This window comes from Gorilla gorilla, chromosome 9, assembly GCF_029281585.2.
Source record: "Gorilla gorilla gorilla isolate KB3781 chromosome 9, NHGRI_mGorGor1-v2.1_pri, whole genome shotgun sequence".
Lineage (NCBI taxonomy): Eukaryota > Metazoa > Chordata > Mammalia > Primates > Hominidae > Gorilla > Gorilla gorilla.
In genome coordinates, this window is record NC_073233.2 from 17,741,912 (window position 1) to 17,764,229 (window position 22,318).

Here is a 22,318-nt window from a genome sequence, read left to right on the forward strand (position 1 = left end):
TTTAAGGCATGCAAAATACATCATTCCATCCCAACAGCCCCAAAGGTCTTAACTCATTCTAACATCAACTCTAAAGTCCAAAGTCTCATCTAAATATCCTCTACATCAGGTAAATGAGACTCCAAGTACAATTCATCCCAAGGCAAAATTTCTCTTCAAATGTGAGCCTGTGGAATTAGATAAGTCATGTGGTTCCAAAACACAACTGTGGGAAAGGCGTAGAATAGATATTCTCATTCCGGAAGGAAAAATCAGAATGAAGGAGAGTGATGAGTCCCAAGCAAGTTCAAAATCTTAGCAAGTCAAATTCCATTAGCTCTTAAGGCTCAAGAATAACCCTCTTTGGCTCAATGCTCTGCCCTCCAGGTCCACTGGGGTGACAGCATCACTACCGTGGCTGTGTGGGGTGGCCCTGGCCCTTAGGCTAGACAGGGCACCAGCCCTTCTCCTGGCCTTGTGGTGGGAGTGGCAGCCCTGATGATCCCTAAAAATGCCTTTTGCATCATTCTTCCTTTTCTTGAGGAATAGAGCACATTCACAGCCAAATAGCTCTATGGTCCCTATGGTCCTATGGACTCCAAGTCCAATAGCATTCTTTCATTCTATCCCACTTTCTCTGTCCCCTTTAGTTCAAACTGGCAGTCTCTCTACAGGTGTAATTTCATCTGTATTCCTGGCTTCTGTTGAAATGACTGGCAAAGTCCACCTAAGTCAAACTCATGTTCTCTTTATCATGAGCCACACCTTAGTGTTTTTTTCAGAAAGAGCTTTCTCAGTTTTTTGCAACATGGATAGGCTGATAATTCTTCAGATCTTTAAGTTAAGGTTAAGTGAGGTCACAGGGATACAGCCCTGACCTGATAGGATTAGCATCCTTATAAGAATAGACACCAGAGAGCTCATTGTTGTGTGCTGTCTGTCTTTCCCATGTGAGGACACAGCAAGAAGGTGGCCATCTTCAAGAAAAGAAAGGAGCCCTCACCAGAAACTGAACAGGCCAGCATTCTGATCTTGGGCTTCCCAGCCTCCAGAACTGTGAGAAAATAAGTTTATGTGGTTTAAGGCCTGTGATATTTTGTCTTGGCAACCTGAGCAGACTAATACAGGCAATGTCTACTAAAGTGAATGTATTTCAACCCTATGACTCAGGAATTCTGCTCCCGGGCATAAAACCGAAAGAAGTGAGCATATATGTACACCAAACGACATGATCAAGGTTGTTCATAGCAGCAGTATTCATGATACTTCCAAACTGGCCATAGTCCAAGTGTCCATCAGCAGATGAATAGATCATGAATTATAGTATATTTATAAAATGGAATACTACATAGCAGTAAAAATGAACAAATTACAACTACAGGTAATAGCAGGGATGTATCCCAGAAATGTAATGATGAAAGTGTTCCCTTTTCACCACATCCATGCCAACATCTATTGGTTTTTGACTTTTTAATTAGGCCATTCTTGAAGGAGTAAGGTGGTATCTCATTGTTGTTTTAATTTGCATTTCCCTGATGATTAGTGATGTAGAGCATTTTTTCATATGTTTGTTAGCTGTTTGTATATTTCTTTTGAGAATTGTCTATTTATGTCCTTTGGCTTTTTGATGAGATTATGTGGTTTTTTTTTTTCTTACTGATTTGTTGAGTTCCTTGTAGATTCTGGATATTTATCCTTTGTTGGATGCATAGTTTGTGAATATTTTCTCCCACACTGTGGGTTGTCTGTTTAATGACTTCTTTTGCTGTGTGGAACACTTTTACACTGCTGGTGGGAATATAAATTAGTACAACCACTATGGAAAACAGTATGGATATTCCTTCAAGAACTGAAAGTAAAACTACCATTTGATCCAGCAATCCCACTACTGGGTATCTACCCAAAGGAAAAGAAGTCATTATATGAAAAAGATGCATGCACATGCATGTTTATAGCAGCACAATTCACAATTGTAAAAATATGGAACCAACCTGAGTGCCCATCAGCCAACGAGTGGATAAAGAAAATGTGGTATATATTCATCATAGAATACTAATCAGCCACAGAAAGAAATAAAATAATGTCTTTTGCAGTAACTTGGATGAAGGTGGAGGCCATTATTCTAAGTGAAGTAATCCAGGAATGAAAAACCAAATATCGTACGTTTTCACTTTCATATAAGTGGGAGCTAAGCTATGAGGATGCAAAGGCATAAGAATGACATAATGGATTTTGGGGACTTAGCAGGAAAGGTTGGGAGGAGGGGTGAGGAATAAAAGAGTACATACTGGGTACAGTGTACACGGCTTGGGTGACGGGTGTACTAAAATTTCAGCAATCACCACTGAAGAACTTATCCAAGTATCCATGTAACCAAAAACCACCCGAATCTCAAAAACCATTGAAATAAAAATAAAAATTAAAAAAATATAATTATGAAAGAAGTCAACATAAGAAAATATATATTATGTAGTCCTATTTATGTAGAATTCAAAATCAGGCAGCAATACTCTTATTTTTGATCTGGGTGTGTTCACTCTGGAAATAGATTAAGCTGTACACCTATAATTCATTTATTCCCTCTATATATGTTTTACTTCAATACAATGTTTAAAAAGATAGTCACTCATTAAAAATGCCACACCATTGTTAACAATGAGGAATGTGTTGCCATACTGGGTTGTGTGAGCACAACCTGATTTGCTGGCCTGCAATTAACCAGCCAGTAATGTCACAGCAACTCAGTCCCCAAAAAGGACAAGATGGTAGAGGTCACAATGGACAATCCCTGGGAAGGCTCAGCATTCACACACAGAGTGACATACACGTCATGATGTCCTTCAGTTGTGTGTTTCAGTAGGCAACAGCTCTTTTAAACACTCTTTTAATTGTAATTGCACACATAGGCATATCTTACATGCTAAATATCTTTTTTTTTTTTTTGAGACGGAATCTCGCTCTGTCGCCCAGGCCGGACTGCAGTAGCGCGATCTCAGCTCACTGCAAGCTCTGCCTCCCGGGTTCATGCCATTCTCCTGCGTTAGCCTCCCGAGTAGCTGGGACTACAGGCGCCCGCCACCACGCCTGGCTAATTTTTTGTATTTTTAGTAGAGATGGGGTTTCACCGTGTTAGCCAAGATGGTCTCGATCTCCTGAACTCGTGATCCGCCCACCTTGGCCTCCCAAAGTGCTGAGATTACAGGTGTGAGCCACCGTGCCCGGCCTAAAACATCTTTTTAAATCATTGTGTACTTCTGGAGATAAGTAAACTCTGGGAATGTAATCAATTCAGAACAGGTCAGCCTATGACATTCTTGGTCAAGGGTTGTCTGCTGTACTTTGTTCAACGAACCATTTATCTTGCCTGTGTCTTGGCATCCTCTTTGAGTATCTGAAGCTTAGACTATGAATGGGGACTTTGTAAGAATAACTTATTTTCCCGGTAGCTGCCCTTCATTCTCCACCAGAAGAAGGTCAGAAGAAGAGCTGGAAAGAAGGCCCATGGCTATAAATTTTGGCCCCAGCTATGATCTACTAAAGGGCAGAGCTGAAGACCGTGCCATGGTACGCTGAAGGGACTCTGACATTTCAGGGAGCTTGGGAGAACCTCCCACTCTTGCTAGGGAGCAGCTTGGTTGTCAGAGCCAGAACTGTGATGTACCCATAGTTTCCCCCAAAGGAAGCAGGTGTTTCTCCTTAGAAGTGTAACCCCTTTCCTCCTCATCATCCTAGAGGATCCTGGAGTCATAGCATCCACTCCCTCAGCTTCCTTCCAGGCAAGGCAGGTGTGACCCATCCTCTTCAGCTCATGATGAAGTGCCCTAATGAAAAGCCCCAGAGGCCCCTGGTCCCAGAGCTGCCGTGACAGAGCCTAGCTCTCCTTCCCCATGCCAGGCACTCATATGCACACTCCTGGCACAGGAATCTCTTAGAGGACTCACCTGAGGCGTCATCCCATGGCAGATGTACATGATGGGGACATTCTCTGTATCTGGCCCCTGGTCAAGACACAAATCAGTCTTCAGAGAATTCTGCAGCTGAACATCAGAGAACAGATGGCCACACCAAAGAGAGGAACAGAGAGAGCAAACGAATTAACTCTGGAGAAACAAGTATTCTGCTGAGACAGATTTCATTTCCATAATCAGCCCAAGGCCCTTGAACACTATAGAACCAACAGCACCAGCTTTTGCCTTGCATAAAGATGCTAAGGGGAGACCAGCCTCCTTTGCAGGAGAAACACTTACATGTCATTAAACAGTGAGCTGGGTTACAGGACATGTGCATGCGTGTGCACACACAAGATGGTGCCTGTTCTTCAGCCCCTCCACTTCCTCAGGGGTGGGACAACAGCCTTCAAGTGTCCCTGAGAGAAATCTTTGCTCTTTAGTGTTGGGGGAAATGGGCAACATCTTAGCTATTTTCAGGCCTCAGAGGTCCCCTGGGACCAGACGCTCTCTGCCTCCTGCAGACCCAGCAGTGGCTTGGCCAGCGCCTTGGTGGCCCACTGCTTAGGGTCTTCCAGAGTGGGAGGTCGGATGGGAGAATAAGAGAGGAGGGGGCCAGGGTGGGAGCAGGAGAAGAGAGCAGCATCTCTTATCCTCACCTACAGGTGGATGGATCCAGTCTCGGCAATTAACACACGTCTGGGTAAGACAGCTTGTATTCAGTGTTACTTTCTTGCTTACAGCCACTCTCAGCCCTTGGAAGGGCAGCCCATAGACCTCATGGCCCTGCTCACCGGCCACAACTGAGTGGACCATGGTGGGCACCAACCCACGCTTCAGAATTAATCACTCTCTTTCTCTGCCTCTCTCTCCTCCCCATCTCATTACTCTCTTATCCTGTCTTAGGAATCTAAACAGAACCCAGAGGCTGTGATCAGTGGGTGGTGGCCACTAGAATTGCAAGGCTGTTTAAACTGGGCATGGGGGGTTCTGTTGGCCATGGCCATGTGCAAGCAGAGAAAGTCAGTTGTGATCAAGGATATGAAGATGCACGAGGCAGACAGAATGAGAGACAAGGGAGACCATCTTGCCCCTGCAGCGGCTTCAGTGGCTTCCCTGCTGGAGTACCCATGTCCAGCTGCATTTCACTTCCTACTCCTGTAAGAGTTTGTGGTACCTTTACACCCCTCATCTTAACTTGAGCTGGCTTGACTGGGTTCTCTTCTTAGCAATCAAAACACTCTGCCTAGAACAGGGGACTGGAGATCAGAATCCAGGGAAGACAAGGAAAGAGGCCACAGGGAGGCTATCTATCTGGGGGGAGGCCAGAGACAGCAGCAGGGCCTTTGTACTCCTGATGGTTTGTGGCAGGAGTAAAACGAAGCCAATGAAGAGGCATGAGATGGAGCCGATAACCAGAGGCCCACGTGTGCTCCATGCATACCCTGTTCCTAACAGGGGACAAGGAACAGAGTTGAATTCTTTTCTTTTGAGCTTCCTTTCCTCTACTGGGTGGTAGCACCTTAATCCCAAACTTGCAGTTCAGAGATTCTGAAGAAATGTTACATGAACGTGTGTCTCAGGCAGAGCCCCCAGTAGCATTTCTGCAGCAAATCCTCCATTATAAACCAATTCCTTGGTTTGCCTTAGTGGGAAGAGCATATGTAAACACACTTTGTTCTTGTCCTACAGCCCACGAAGAGGTGGGTGTCATATCTAAAGCCAAGCACTGTAACCCACTAGGAAAATCTGCTAACTGCTGTTGCAAAGAGGAAGGCCTGGAGAGCCCTGAGGTTAGACTTGGCTTTCCCCTGGGTTCTTAATGCCAGTGCTTGGGTGAGAGGGTGGGTGTCTTTTGATGAAGTCCTCCCTGGCTCTGTGCCATTCCTCCCCCCAACCCCCACCATTCCTTAGGCAGGTAGTCCACTGAAGGAGCTAGAAGCAACAGGCTGGGATGGAAACCTGGCTCCAGCTGAGGGGTCTTGAATAAAGCAATGTAACTCCTTCTTGTTTGTTTTCTTCCCTCTAAAATAAGAAATAATAATAGTGCCTACCTCATAAGGCTGTTATGAGGATTAAGTGAAACAATATCTACAAGTGCTTAGCATAGGGCCTGGCAAATAACAAATGTTGCAATAATTGTTGGCTGCTATTATTATTGCTGTAACCTTCCTCAAAGCCATTCAGGGAAACCAGCTTTTAGGAATGCATCTATGTGTCAGGTACCATGTGAAGTGCTTTCCACATATGTCTCACCTAATTCTCATAATGACTAGCCAGCCCAGAGATATTATCTCTTTTAAGGATGAAGGAACTGTGGTGTAGTAACAAGCTCCACTCTCCTCCCTGTCTATAGTGTTATTCAGCCTGTGTGGACACTTCCCCATATCGCCCTTGGTCTTGGCCTCCTCTTTGCCTCTTCCCTTGGCTCTCAGCTTATCTGCCACTCTGGAAGTCTTTCCCAACCCAAGTCTGGTATGAGACCACTTCCCTGTGCTTTGCTAGCACCCCATTTCTCAGGGTAGCACTTAGCAGGTTGCATTCTTGTTCCTTCTTCACTTGTCTCCGCTGTTAGTCATCAGACTGGGTCTCAGTCTCACTGTATATCATACAGGCCAGGCACAAAGGAGACAGTCAACACTCGTGGAGTGGGTGAGTGAGTGGGCACATGAAAAACATGAGTAAATGACTGGCATTCCCAAATGAATGGAATCATAGTTGGACAAGTGAAAGAGCTGGTCTGTCAGACTCCAAAACCCAAGCTCTTTCCGTAATGCAAATGGCTATAATCCTGAGGCTGTAAAATATGCCCTACGAAATGGCATTACTGTGACCACTAAGGTTTTGCACATTGTCAAGTTTACATAGCCATTAAGGGGCAAAGCTAACATTCAGAAGCCAGGCATGTCTGTTTCCAGATGCCCCTCCATCTCTACTCTCAGCACCAGAGCTGTGATTAATCCAATGCTACCCCATCTCCTAGACATGAAGCTCAATGATCCAGGGGAAACTTATGCCCACACGATGGGGCCCACAGGTCCTTAGGCCTGCAGGAGTCATTAATGGGACCTATTAGTGGATTAATGGGCTGGGCTATAGACTTGATACTGGCTCGACTCAGAGTCCCAGAAGTCATTTGTCCTGAACAATGTCATTTGGGCATGAGTTGGAACAGAAAAAGGAAAAAGAAATTATGCCCCTGAAAAGACATCTGGTCTCTTCATTTTAGGATAAAAATAATTCCCAGGAAGAATGATTCAGACCCAGCAAATACTCTTGCTATTGTGGCTGCATCCCACTTTGCCCATCTTCAGCCAGTTGCCGCCATTAAGAGTTCATTATGCTCTTTGACAAGCAGGCATGTCTCTGCTTATGTAGGGGCTTGTCCCGTGGAGAAGGCAGGAGGGAGGGGAGGCTGGCTGCGCCCTGAGCAGTGGTGGGCTGATGAATGTGCAGGGGGTCAGAGCCCTCTGCCAGCCACAGGGATGGCTAACACAGCTCAGCCCTTTGGGATGGCAAGTGAATGGTTTTCAGTATGACAGTAAACATAGGCCCAGCTCTGGACTCAGACAGATCTAGATCACAACCCTGTATTTGCCACTTAGTATTTGACAAACCAAATGTTTCTGGGGGTGGCATGCAGAGGCTACATGTTAAACCTGTTGCACATATGTATAAGATGAGATGCTTTTGCTTGGAGGATGAGAATGCCTTTGGCCAAGACCCAGAACTGCAGTGGCCACATGTACACACCTCTACTGTTACTGCTTCTCCTGCCTCTCTGGGTGAGTTTGGCTAATTCTGCTCAGCCACAGCTGACAGCCTGCTGAGAACATGAATCCAGAAGCTTGCCCTGGCTCACAGAGGCTTGGGGCCAATAGTTTCTCTGGAGCCACAGCAGCGTAACTCTCCTTTTAGGATTGGGTTCACCCATGGCCAAGCAGCATACATAGCTTGCTATGGGTGGAGTGTGGGGCATCAAAGGCAGCTGTGTCCTCAGGATGGTTCTGGGGAGGTGAATGGGACAGATAGGCACCTTACAGTGCAATGTGTTTCCATGGTGACAACAGGATCTGGAGACTCAGGTACTACCTGCGCAGCACTGGCTGAGGTGTTTGCAGAGATGTGAATTGCACCAGCCTCAGAGGTGGAGAGGTGAGAGGTCACTGCATGGTTCTCTTGGGATATGTCAACCATGCCATGGGGACACTCATGGGAGGATAACACTGTCTCCTACAATCTGGCCTTCTGGATAACAGAGACCCTGGGGGCAGAGGGCATGGGTCTAGGATTCCAATTCTGTCTGCTTTGGAATCCTAGGATGTATATGATATAAGAGTTGGGGGGCACATAGGGAGCACTGAGCCCAATCTCTCAGCAGATTCTTCCCGCTTATAGGCAATTGTCCTGTTCACTACATTCCCATCTGGGGCAGGCTTTGAACTCAGCTTTAACCACAGCTAATCAAAAGAAGAGACTTCAGTTCTTCCTTCACGTTTTCACCTTGAGATATCAAAAAAGGTCTGAGGGGACACTCTCCAAAGGGAGGAATCAGAGTGATACCAGAAGCTGGTTTTTTAGACTTGGTTTCACTGCTGATTATGTGAGCTTGTGAAAATCACTCTTTGACTCTGTTTCCCCACCTGTGACATGGAGATAATATAGCTAATCCTACACAGAGTAGTCTTGGGGGTTTGTCCTGGCAAAAGTTTATGTGTTCAGACTGTAAGTCAGCAAAAGCCAGGTGAGATAGCCAAAAATCAATCAAAATATCATTTAAAATACCTTACAGCATTTGACTTGTATGGTCCAGGGAATATTGAGAAAATGGGAGAGTTTATCATATTTGAAGTATTTTAACCTTAGATAGAAAATACATTTTCTAAGTTTACATATCTACAAATCTTAGATTTTCTTTTACTCTACGGGGATAGTATTGAATTACCCCCATTTAACAGATGAAGAAACTGAGGCCCGTGACATTAAGACACTTACCTGGGAAGCAGCCTGGTTAAGATTTGAACCAGGTCTGTCTAACTCCAAACCCTATGCTCTGCCCCCTCCATCTTGCTCCCTCCCATCAGGGAGAACTGCTCTGTGCCCATCAACAAGCAGTACTAAAAATACAGCAAATAAAATAAATTCAAGATGGCTCTGTCTCTAGAACTCTTCTCAGGGAGGCTCTGCATGCGAATGGAAGGCATTAGCTCCTTGGTCAGGGAGGCACACAGGGTGACTCATAGACCCTCAGGCACCCCAGCTGGGAGAACAGCAGGTGTTTGTTACCTTACCTTTTAATCTTAAGCTAACTGCTTTATTATGTGTTTTATTAAGTGGAATATGCAGGTGTGGGGCCAGAGCTGAATTGCTTAGGACTATAAAGGAGAGACAAGTACCTCTCTCAAGGGACTGGAGGGGTTCGGGCTGTAAAAGTAAAGGCTGTCTTGCAGGTGCAGAACCCAGCGCCCGGTCCCCAGGCCTACTGCAGTTCTTCATGTGAGCAGCTGAGAGGCTCTTTCCCTCCCCTCCCTTTCTTCACTGTTTCTTTCTGTCTGTGTCTGAATGAAACCCGGAGGAGGCCAGCTCCTTACCACTCCATAGGCAATGATGTCAGAGTACATCCTCATCTCTGGGTACACGCTGACCAGGTACCACCGGAAGGTCTTGCACTGCAGCTGTTTCCTGAGAGCCTTCCTTGCAGTGATGTCCCCAATGTCAATTCCTGAGTCCTGCACAGGGACGCGGAAGCAGAGATGAAGCCACTCCCAGGTTGCAGCTTCTCCCCAAACTCTACTTTGGCATGACCTTGTGCCCCCAACAGGATTCCTAGAGACTGGGGAAGGGACCATGTGGCACGTTAACTCTTGCATTTTCCCACGGGTACCTTAACCCCGTAACCATCCTCATTTAGACTATGAAACCCGAGGTCAGCATTGCCGGGCCTTGTCATCAAAGGCCATTGAAAAAAAAGATGCCAAATCCTTAAAGAAAAAAAAAAAAAGCTATAGTCTGGGTGTAGATGAAAGAAATAGGAAGAATCCATCTGAATAAAGCTTTTCCCTAACTCAAGAGGCAAGATGAGAGATTCTGAGCTTTAAGGTGAGAGAGAGAGGGGAAGGAAAAAGCATTGAGATGAAATGATGCTAATTCTATAGTATTAATAATACTATTCCTAAGAATCGTAACAGCTAAGGTTTAAACATTTCCAAAGTGCTAGGCTGTATTCTGAATGAGACATGCAATATATATTTATTTACTTTTATTTATACGTATTTTGTCCCATTCATACTTATAAAGTAGCACTACATAATCCTCCTTTACGGATGATGAGTTGAGACAAAGAGAGGTTCAGTAACCTCCTTGGTAACTTGCCCAAGACTCCACAACTAATAAACGGTGGAGCTGAGATTTGAACCCAATTAACCTGGGTCTAGAGTTTCTGCTTTTAATGTTATTCTACGTGTTTGGAAGATCCCACCCTTCTGCCTCCTCGGACCAAGTCCTTGCAGGAGAAGCAGACTCTCTTTAAGCCTGGGAGTCTTGGCGTCTAGAGTACTTGTTTCCCTCCTTTCTCAGGAGCATCAGAGAGGTGGCCCCTGAGCCACCACGGTGCAGCAGCCAGGGAGCAGAAGTGACACATGATTGTGTCCAGGAGTGAGAAGGCTAGAGAAGCCCCCTTCCTCATATTGCTTGTAGAGCAGAGTTGGGCAGCACTAAGAATTCCTTGGCCTGCATACCAGCTGTTGAATGGGGCACAGAATTGGCTGAGAAAAAGCTGATGCAGAAGCAGAGGCTGCCGAGGGGTCCATCCTCTGGGGATCTGATGAAGACCCAGTGCATCTCAGAGGATGACACCATGGCAGGGATGAAGGCCAGCAAGCAGATGGGGCATGTGGCATCCCATAAGATGCCAGCCCAGAGTGGAGGGCAGATGAAGAAGTGGAACTCTCTCTCACCGACACTGTGGTCCATATGCTCTCTGTGTGAATCCCTGGTTCAAACATCAACTCCAGGGATTGAGTTACTGAGGTTGGGCAGATTTTGTCTAAAATATCTGAGAAAGATCACAAAAATGGCTGCATTTATCTGGACACGAACAGGGCAAATTTTTGACATCAGACAATGTGGGCTTGAGTGAAAACACAATTTAGGGTCTGGGCACGGTGGCTCACACCTGTAATCCCAGCACTTTGGGAGGCCGAGTCAGGCGGATCACAAGGTCAGGAGTTTGAGACCATCCTGCCGAACATGGTGAAACCCCGTCTCTACTAAAAATACAAAAAAATTAGCCGGGCATGGTGGCGGGCACCTGTAGTCCCAGCTACATGGGAGGCTGAGGCAGGAGAATGGCGTGAACCCAGGAGGCGGAGCTTGCAATGAGCCGAGATCGCACCATTGCACTCCAGCCTGGGCGACAGAGCAAGACTCCATCTCCAAAAAAAAAAAAAAACCAAAAAACACAATTTAGATATAAAAGAGATAGATTCCTTTTTGCCCACAAGAGTTCAGGCAATATAAAAATTTGAACCTGCTACAGCCTGAAGGTTAAAGTTCTAGAACGACAAGGAGCTATTTCAGCTTCCTAGTACTTCTTAATGACCTCATCCGTGACTTGTCTGCTGCACACTCCTGCCCAGAGCCTTCTCTGCAACTGTTATCCGAGCCTTTCTCTGCTGGACTCCGGCTCCTTAAGGTCAGGAAACTTCCATCAGACTCACCTCTGTGCCCCCAGGCCTAGCACTGAGCATGAGCTACTTTGCTGGGTGAAGAAAATATTTATGAAGTGGTGAACACAGGAACTGGCAGTAGATGTAATCTACCTTCCACTCCGACCCTAAAGCATTCATTAAGTATTAACCCTTTACACTCCATGGTACTTTATCCTTATATCAGAAAACTGTGTCCCAGGACCCATTCATTCCTTCTCCCTTCATGTTATAATTGCCTTTATGTGACTAAATTTAACACTGAGTCTGTTTTATAGGGAGCCAGTAGAAGAACCTGTCTCACAAAGGCCTCTGTGTTTTCCTAAACTTCCGGGTTCCCACAGGAAAAGTTTCTTTCTGCACTTAGGAACAGGGCAAAGTTTGCCTCCCTCCATATGATCGAGTAAAAGATGAGAGAGGTACAATCCACCAGGTGGCCATCTCCTGCTAGGAAGCTCAAGAACTAGCCCTTTGTTCAGCTTATCTTTCTGAATATCAAGTCCCCTTCCCCTTCCTGTGTATAAACTGACTTTTGCCTTTCCATTTTAATAGTTCAGCATATCTGCCCTGTGTGTTTACTATAAATTTCATCAAACCCATCTTCAAAGCAGGAGGCATATATTGAGAAGAAAGTAAACCTTCTCTGAGAAGGTCACCTTGGCCCTTATTAGAAAACAATAAATGCATCTTCCTCTTTTGCCAAATACTTGGTGTAGTGAGTTGAATTGTGGCCTCCTCTAAAATTCATGTCTACCCAGAACCTCTAAATGGGACTTGATTTGGAACCAGGGTCTTTGCAGATATAATTAATTCAGGATCTCAAAATGAAATCATCCTGCGTTTAGGGCTTGCCTAAATTATGACTGTATGTGACTATATATGACTAAAATGACTGATATCTTTATAAGAGGAAAAAAGAATGGTCTGGACACACATAGAGACAAAGAGGAGAAGGCCATGTGAAGACAGAGGCTGAGACTAAGGTGATACATCCACAACCAGGGACCCCCTCAGGGCCACCAGAAGCTGGCTGAGGCAAGGAAGGACTCTCCCCTCGAGATGCTGGAGGGAGCACAGATCTGCTGGCACCTGAATGTTAGACTTCTGGCTTCCAGAACTGGGAGAGAATAAATTTCTGTTGTTTAAAGCCACCAAGTTCATGGTAATTTGTTACCATAGCCCTAGGAAACAAATATATTAACTTAGCCACATAAAAAGTGCCCAGTATTGCAGCCACATAGTCACAATATTCCTTGTAGCCAGACTTAAAGGAGGGCTATCACTGAAGCACATGACAAGCCATCCCTGGCACTCAGCCTGTCTTTGGGCAAGAGAAGCAGTCTAGAGCTCCTGAACCCTGCTTAAGAAAATATTGATGTTTTGCTGCAGACTGACTTTCTGTTTATTGATAAACAAACTGATTTTCAATTAAAGTAGCAGGATGCAAGAGGTGGAGGCTCTTCGGCCTTTCAAAAGCCGGGGACTGGACCTGCTAAGGGAGCAGGTGAGAGGGCCAGTTCTGCTCAGTTCACAGCTCCGAGGAGGCCTCAGCTTAGAAGGCAACAAGCAGAGGATGTCTGTCCAGCATGAGCATTTTAAAACTGTGGAAGGAAAGTACAGGGCATAAACGATCACATCACCGACAAGAGTTAACACTTATCTAGCGCTGTGTGCCAAGCACTGATCAAAGTCTTTACATGTATTAACTTATTTAATTCTCAAGGCAGCCACCTGGGAAGGGTTGAAGGGCTCCAGCTCCATATTTGCAGCTGGGATGCTGTAGACCAAAGGTTAAGTAAATTGGGAACAGATGTGCTTGCAGCTGAGGAAAAGGGATTGGGGCATAGCTATCTCAGAGGCAGGGGGTAAACCTCCTAGGGAAACTGTGTGAAGCATATAGCATCCATGCATCCTCCTTCTTTTCCAACTGACCTCTACCAAGCACCTGTTTATTATGTGTCAGACACTATCGTAAACACTGTGTATACAAATAGGAATATGTCACACTCTCGGCCTGAAACGAGAGTCTGGGAGTTTCAGACAAGTAAACATACTCTTTGTGAACAAGTGTGAGGCACGGAAAGAAGAGAAAGTGAAAGAGAGAATAGAAGACGGGCCTCATTCTTCTTACATTGTGTGGAGGCCAGGATTGGGGGCAAAGGAGGAGGTAAACAGTCAAAGAGGGCTTCCTGGAGTAAGCAACACTTGTGGGTTTGGAAAAATGAGAAGGACTAGCTTAATGGGTGTTACGCAAACCTGGCCACCCTAAACTCTTATCTGGAGGGCTTTTTGTAGATTCTGGCACCTACCGCTCAAAATCCTCTCTGAGGATGAGACCCAGATGAGTATTTTTTAAAAGTTCTTCAAGCGATTCTGAGGCAGTTGGTCTGAAGATCTGCTTTTAGGAGTCACTAACCAAGGGAGAGAGGGATTACTCATACTGCCAGCAAACTCACTCATTAATAAGCGTTAGCAAGGCGTCACCAAGCTCTTACCATGCGCCCTGCCTTGTGCTAGATATAATGACACAAAAATGAATAAAGCAGTCTGTCCTCAGAGAGCCCATGGTGTATTGTGGTGGTTCTCAGTGGTTCTGAAGAACTTACCCAAAACACAGATCCCAGGGGCCCCTTCCAAACCAGTTAAGTGGTAATCTGTGGGGGTGGAACCCAACTGATTTTGAAGTTCAGCCAGATTTGAAAGCCACTGTTCTAATGAGAGGGAGACTTTTAGATAACAGAACACTCTTTCACAGGCTGGTCATGCAATGACAGAGAGATATTTAGGAGGGGGAGCTCTTTCCCCAGTTGGAGCTGGCTTTCTAGAGGAGGGACCCCTGGAGCTGAGTCTCAAAGGATGGGGAAGATTTAGTAGGGGTGGTCATACAGGAAGAGGTAGAGGGTAGGGAATTCCAAGCAGGATGAGCAAGCACCGAGTCGTGAGAAACAGCATGGCATGGACGGTGTGTAATGGGCAGTTCCCATAGTCCACGCAACGTATGCAGACTTCAAACCAGGGAGTGGTAGGCAGTGGGGTTAAAATACAGGCAGAGGAGAAAGCATGGGAACCTTTGATGCCATGCCAAACACTGGGCTTTGTGCTTGATTTTGTACATAGCAGGAGTCATTTAAAGTTTTTTGTTTTTTGTTTTTTTTGAGACAGTCTCGCTCTGTCACCCAGGCTGGAGTGAGTGCAGTGGCACGATCTCGGCTCACTGGGACCTCCGCCTCCCAGGTTAAAACAATTCTCTTGCCTCAGCCTCCTGAGTAGCTGGGATTACAGGCACGTGCCACCAAGCCTGGCTAATTTTTGTATTTTTAGTAGAGATGGGGTTTCACCATGTTGGCCAGGCTGTTCTTGAACTCCTGACCCCAAGTGATCCACCCACCTCAGCCTCCCAAAGTGCTGGCATTACAGGCATGAGCCACTGGGCCTGGCCTCATTTAAAGATTTTAAGCAGGGCGATGGCATGGTTGTTGTGAGTGTTTTAGAGATGACTTTGGGTATTGTAGAGGATAGATTTGAAGGAGATAAAGACTTGAGCCAGGAAAACCAGCTTCAGCTTGTGGCAGAGAAAAAAACAGGGCCTGAATGCAGACATGAGAGGAGGTCGGGGTGGGAAGGAGGGCTTGTGATTGACTGGGACAGGGCATTGAGAGAGAGGAAGATTGAAGGATGATGTCATTTTCAAACTCATGTGTCTGGAAGATGGTGGCACCATGAACTGAGACAGGATGAGAACAGGAGCAGATCTGGAGGAAGAAGGTGGGTTTGGCTGGTCAGATTCAGTCTGAGTGCCTGTGGGAATGGCCAAGAGGAGATGTCCAGCTGGCAGTTGGAGATGTGAGTCTGAAAGTGAAGGCAGAAGTCACGGGTGGAGATATTAATTAGGGAGGCAGCATATGGGTGGGAGTCCAATGCAAGAGTAGATGATATTACCCAGGGAGATGAGGAATAATGAGAGCAGTCTGCCAAGGATGGATCCCCCATGGAGCATGTAAGCACCCAGTGAACGTAAGAGGAGCCCTTGAAGAGTTAGGAATAATTGGAGAGAGATAAGATTCCAGGGTGTGGAATCATGGACCCAAGGAGCTACAGAGATTCAAGGAAAAGGTGAAATCCTATAAGTTAAATACCTTAAAATGTCCATTAAATTAGGCAGTTGGGAGGCCCATGTTGACCTTGACAAAGCAGTCTTGATGAAGTATCAGGATATAGCTTGGGAGAAGGATTGGGAGATGAAGAAATATTGACTCTGTACAAGTTTGATAAGAGGAAGGAGAGGACATTTGGACACAGGGAACAGGAGAGGAAAGAGAATTATTTTAGGAAACACACTGATCCTTTCCTTCTCCACCTAAGGCTTTATCCTGGGCAATTCCACCTCTTACGTGTCTTGTGTTCACTTCCCCCTACCCATTTGATTTGAACTACCACCTTGAGGAGTCACAGACAGACACTGAATTTCATCATTTTTCAATTATTTTCACTCACTCAGTTCTCTACCATTCATTGGGTTGCTGGGCATTTCAACACCTGTCAGCTGCAAGGGGGAGAGGGCTAGAAGGTTTGCAGCTCTGGGGTACAGAGAGAAGGCAGTAAGAGTATGCTCACTCGCCACTCCTAAGCAGAGCCTGGGGACCTGCTATGCCTCACTGGTGAGCTCCTGGGGAGTTTCCAAGTGTTCTTAATATTTTGCCATCACAGGACACCTACCACAGGGCTTGGCACCCCGTGCAGAATACCGTGATTCAATCCTGACGATGAGTCCAGAAGGTACTGCCGTTCCCTAGAAACACTCTTACTGTCAGGAACGCAATCCCGGGCTGGTACATTAGAGTTGGCTGCACTCTGGCTGATATTTCTCCGCTCCTCATTCTTGCTCCCAACTGCTGAAACCTCACTGATTGTGGGAGTATGCAACCCAACTCAAGTTCCCCTCTCCTATGGTGGTGGTGTGGCTGGGAGGTGGGCTAAAAGCTCCCACCCATGAACCAGTCAACTTCCTCAGTCATTTAACCAGAGCAACATTAGCTTGGTGTAGAGTTTAGGTAACAGGGCTTTCATATGATCACTGTGAGCGAAGATCAATCACTTCCCTATTAGAGGCTTCCTAAAGGACTCCAAAAGGGATTGCCACGGCCTTGGGAGGAAAGAATGAGGTCACGTAGTCAATAGCTCTGATAGCTCTGTCTCACACAGAATGCAACATAAGCAATGAACTCTAGGCAGACAGGCTGGTAAGTGGGTTGGAATCATGTGGCTGGCATCTCTCAACTCAGTAGCAGAGCTGGGTTCTCTCAACTCAGTAGTCCAAGGTCATTTCCACATGTTTCACCTTGACACATGGCAGGGCTAAACAAAACTACCAGAGAAACATTGCTTTTCCTCTGGCATTTCTTAAGTACAGGTGACTAGAGGGATAGAGGACAGTGGCAGGCAATGATGAGGCTCTGTGAAGGTTAAACACTGTCTAAAAACTGCCCAGAATAACTCCCATCTCCTAGTGAAGGTCCCTGTAGGTGTGCCCCCATCCCCATCCATGTGGCTCAAGAAATCCGAAAGGCATATGGATCTTTATAACTCTGGTCAAAGGTTCAATGGAGAAGTTTGAACCTAACCTGTAGGAAGATTAAGCTGCTTTTTGTAAATTTTTGTAGTTACTGGTATATTTGTAATCCAGGACCATGAAACATCTAATGTCAGAGAAGCTGAGGACCCGGGAGCATGAAGGAAACTTGAGCTACCTGTCCAATTTCCTGATTTAAAATTAGGACGCTAAGATCCAGAGAGAAGTCCTCATCAAGCATGCTGACCAGGGATTAGGGTAGCAGGATAAGAAATGGCTTAGAGCCTCATGGCCCCTTTTCTTCAGCAAATAATATGTTTTGGGGTTGAGAGTCCATTCTTGCATGGCAAACAGGACTCTGGCTGACCCATAGGAAGAAGGGTTCGGTCCCATATCTTGTTTTGTTTGTTTTCCACCAATCCCCGAGAAACTCATCCCTACCGGAGATCCCTACCTCCTGGGGTATGTTCCATGCCATGTAGACGTGGCTTTTAAATTCATCCATCCAGACTTCAGCCACCCTGAGAGCGTTCCTGCGGACATGGGCGGTGAGGTCCTCTGTGTAGGGCTTGTGGGCTCGCTCAATGTGGGCAATCCGTGAGCAGGGCAGGACCTCCACACTCCCGCCACACTGCCACACCTGCAGAAGACATGGAGCCACTTGTCAGAGCCTGCCTGGCTCTGCCTTTCTACACCAGGCCTCCGGCAGCCACTTGACATGAGCAGGAAGAAAGTCAACCCCTTCACCTTGACTCCCCAGATCACTCTGTGAAGGAGTAGGCCATACCTGATTTCTGCTCCTATAGCAGCAGGATGGCTATGGAGTCATTAATTCATATATTGGTTCTTATTGCTGTGGATTTACCAACAAAAAAAATGAATGCACTTTTCCCTCCACCTGTGCGCCCTACCCCACTAAAAAAAGAGACCAGACATTTTGTTCCAAAGATCTGAATTCTCCTTGCACTTGGGGGAAAAGTTAACAAAACCCTTGATGATAGTCTGCAGCAGTGGTTGACATAAAGGAGAACCAGCAAGACTCCCAGCAGAGACTTCCTCTTCAAATGGACCACATGGGCCTGGACAAGAATTAGTGATCACCACAGAGAAGGGTGTCACCAGACACCCTTCTTCTACTGCATCTTTCCCAGGCTCTGGGTTCTGACTGAATCTGAGGGAGAGCGCTGCAAAGAAGGAAATGATATTAAACTTCTTAGCAACCTTGGTGAATAGGAGATTGATCCGAATGCAATTAGATTTTGAAAGATAAACCTTTGCATTCTAAGTGTTAATGGGCAGCATCTCAAAGCTCTCGCTACAATCTTTCCAGCCACCCTGACCTTTCAATGTTCCTGAACTTGCACGCTTTTGTGTTTCTAGGCTTTGGTCCATTCTGCTGGTAATTTTAGAATGCCCCCCTGCCCCCAACTCCTTCTTCAGCTGAAAAAATTCACCTCTCAAGACCCTGATCAGGCTGGGCACAGTGGCTCACACCTGTAATCTCAGCACTTTGGGAGGCTAAGGTGGGAGAATCGCTTGAGCCCAGGAGTTTGAGACAAGCCTGGGCAACATAGTGAGATCCTGTCTCTAAAACATTAAAAAATTTTTTTTAAAAAAGACCTTGATTATATGGCCCCAACATTGTGGAGTCTTTGCTGGATATTCAGAGTAGAGCCAATTTCTCCCTCCTCTGGCCCCCACAGCCCTTGATATCACAACTTACCTGCTTATAGGTCAGCCTCACTCACTGATCGTGTATTCCTGAAGGGCAAAACCTATATCTCACTCACTCACCTAACAAAAGGCCAAGTACATAGAAGTACTTTATAAGTACTTGCTGAAAAAATAAATGATAGATGCTTCATCAGTCAATCAATCAATGTATAAATGGCTGACATTTACTGAATTTCAGGTGAATCTGAAATACCTGGTTAGAGCTGATGAACGTGGCTTCTGAGGGAAAGTAATCGAGATCTCCTGGTGGACAGTAGATATTACTTGCCAGATACTGTCAACATCACCATGAACTTGGTAGATGAAGTTCAGATATATAACATGTACCCATCAACAACAATAAGTCTGGGATAAAGCCAGATTTGGATTTAGCTTATTTTCCCTGTGTTTGTTAGGAAGGGAATGCCTTCCCTTTCACCCATCCATGTCACACCAGTTGGCCCCTATAGGTTCTAGGCTGTTGGAGTTGGAAGGTGGCTTACTGATTTATCACTCACATAAGCTTGTTTTGCCTTGAGTTTATAACTTAGGACCAATAGAAAGGAAACTAACATCCTCATTGAGCGTCTCCTATGTGCCAGGCACTGGACTGTACATTCAGGAAGGCAGCAAAACATGGTGGGTGGGTTATGAGCAGGGCTGGCCATGAGACTACTCAGGTTCACATCGTGGCTCTGCTCCATGCCTGCTATATGACCTTGGGCAAGCCACTTGCTCTCACTATGCTTCTGTTTCCTCCTCTCCATGGGGATCATGAGTACCCCTCTCAGAAGGTCACTGAGAAAATTAAAGCAATTACATGCAATGTGCTTAAAAAACGCCTAGTGCATAATAAGCATGTGGTCATTCTTAGCTATTAGTATCAAGCTGAACAGCAGAATCTTTAGAATCACCCTGTGAGGCAGTTATTATGCCCAATTCCAAGTGAGGAAGTGGAAACTAAAGAACGTCCCTTGCCAGTCATGGTGGCTCACGCATGTAATCCCAGCACTTTGGGAGGCTGAGGTGGGTGGATCACTTGAGCTCGGGAGTTTGAGACCAGCTTGGGTAATATGGTGAGACCTCATCTCTGCTGAAAATTTCAAAAAAAGTTACCTGGGCGTGGTGGCATGTGCCTGTAGTCCCAGCAATTTGGAGGGTTGAGGCAGGAGGATCGCTTGAGCCCAGGAGGTGGAAGCTGCAGTGAGCCCTGATCGTGTCACACTGCACTCCAGCCTAGGCAACAGAGTGAGACCCTGTCTCAAAAAATAAAAAAATAAAAAAATGAAAATAATAATAAAAAAAGGAAGGTCCCTTGCTCAAGAACACACAGCTGATACTTAAGACAAAAGGATCTGTCTGATCCCAAAGAAACTCAACGAAGAGCCAACACTTCCCCCATGATGATCAAGCTTTGAAAGGAGTTCCCACATCCAGGAATGGTTCTGAGGATCATGAGAAGGTGGCGGTGAAGGCCCCAGGCTGTGCGCCTCCATTCCCAAGACCTGTACATTCTGGGGACAGTCCTGATTTCCAATTCACTTTGCTCAGGTTCTCTAGGAAAGCCTGTGAATCCCATGAAGAAGTTATTGACAACACAAAGAGTCAGGGTAATGATTCTTTTTGCCACTGGAACAGTGGCTATTGCTTGACATACTTCAACAATATAACACAGAGCATGAGTCGTAACAAAACTCTTTTATTACAAGACCTGCTTCTTAAACAGTAGGTTCACCATTTCACCTTAGAGTGGGCACATCTGCCGTCATTCTAATCAGAATGGTGGTGCGGCTCCTCCCATCGTGCCTTTAGACACGGTACAAGGAGCGGCATGACTGTCTAGCACCTGAATTCACTCCCCTCTTCCCACCCCTGCAGCCACCTCCCTTGTCTAGGCCATTGTCATCATCTCTCATTTGGACTCTGCCACAGACTCCAAACACCTGACCTCCCTCTTCCTATATTCCTTCTCCAAGCTCTTCTCCACTCAGCAACTGGAGTGATTGAAGGTGTAAGGTGGACCACTGCCTCTCCTGCACCATGCCCCTGGCACAGCCCCTGATCTGGGCTTGCCCCCCAGCACCCCTCCAGCCCTGACCTTGTGCTCCCCAATACACTCTCTGCTGCAGCCTCTATGCTGTAGCCACACTATTTTTTTTACTTCCTCTCACATGGGTTTTTTCCCCCTCACCTCAGACTTCTGCACATGCAATGATGTACCCAACCCTGCCTGCCTCCCTGACTCATCCTCCAAGCCTCAGTTCACTGTCACTTTGCTGCACCCCCTTCCGCTAGGTTTACCTGGTGTGCTGTGTGGTCCTGCCTTGTCCCCTGAACTAACACCATTGCAATTGCTTGTTTAACCACCTCCTTCCCTCTTGCAAAATGTTCTCAAACTTGTCACCAAATTGTCCCTTAGACACGTGCTAAATGGTGCTCAAAAGAGATCCTGGGTTCCAGGGGAGGTGGGGCATCTGGGCCAGGTGGGAGTAGCATGTCACACTTGAAAGCACAGCTTTGGAGTCCGTGGGAACTGGATTCACATTTGTCCTCTGTCACCTGCTGCTGTGTCACCTTTGGCAGGTTACTTCCCTCGAAAGCCTCATTTCTGCCCTGTGGGCGAGGGGATGCAGTGTGGGTAAATGTTTAACACTGAGCCTACCTCAGTGTGAGCACTATGTGGATGGCGGTCAAGGAAGCAAAGACACCCTGAACATGGGGACAGGCCATCTGGGCCAGATCTGGCCTCACCGAGTGCTTGTGGAGTGGTGTCGGGCTATGTAACCTCTTGTCTAACAAACACCCATGACAATGGATACCACACCAGGCTGTGGGCTCAGGGAGCCCCTGCTGAAGTGCTCAGGATACTGGAAGCCCTCAGTCTGCGTGTGTGCCTATTATTATTTCATAATAATTTAATAATTATTACGTTGCTGCTATTTGGACGGTCCTGTACACCCACCTTTGGGGAGCAAACAGGCCACAGAAGACAGGGTTCTTCCCAAATGCCCAGCCCAGCAGAGGGGTACACAACGCTCCCTTCTCAGAGACAGGGAGCACTGGTCAACATTTCCAGTCTCCTCCCTTCTATGAAAGGGCACTCATCTATGGAGAAGGTAACAGCTTTTGCCTTGGCCATGGCATTTGGGTTCTTGGCAGCATGTGGGCTTTGCAGCCAGAAGATGTGGACTCAGCATGTTTACCCCACCACTTCTGGACCCTGCCCAGTGGCACTGAAGCAAACAAGAGAAAGCCTGTGCTGGCCGACTCCTGGGAGATAAGTGGCTCCACTGACCAGTGGCTTGACCCAAGAGAGAATTTCAAAAGTCATACCCACAGCTCATCTCAGAGGCCCTCTGGGATGGTAGACAAAGGATAAGAAAGGAAGTCACTGGCATTTGGAC

At 46.4% G+C, this 22,318-nt stretch overlaps 1 protein-coding gene across 2 annotated transcripts in view; it reads right to left on the reverse strand.

Annotated features, from left to right (window-relative positions):
- GALNT18 (polypeptide N-acetylgalactosaminyltransferase 18) overlaps window positions 1-22,318 on the reverse strand; it is a 349,733-nt gene that overhangs the window by 52,322 nt on the left and 275,093 nt on the right. Inside the window, exons 7-9 of one of the 2 annotated variants that reach the window (XM_004050714.5) lie at window positions 17,656-17,841; window positions 9,518-9,655; window positions 3,921-4,016 (exon numbers count right to left, since the gene is read on the reverse strand). In XM_004050714.5, coding sequence (XP_004050762.2) covers window positions 3,921-4,016; window positions 9,518-9,655; window positions 17,656-17,841 — 420 coding nt within the window. The remainder of the gene's footprint in view (window positions 1-3,920; window positions 4,017-9,517; window positions 9,656-17,655; window positions 17,842-22,318) is intronic. The other variant, XM_055356610.2, reaches the window with a different exon arrangement.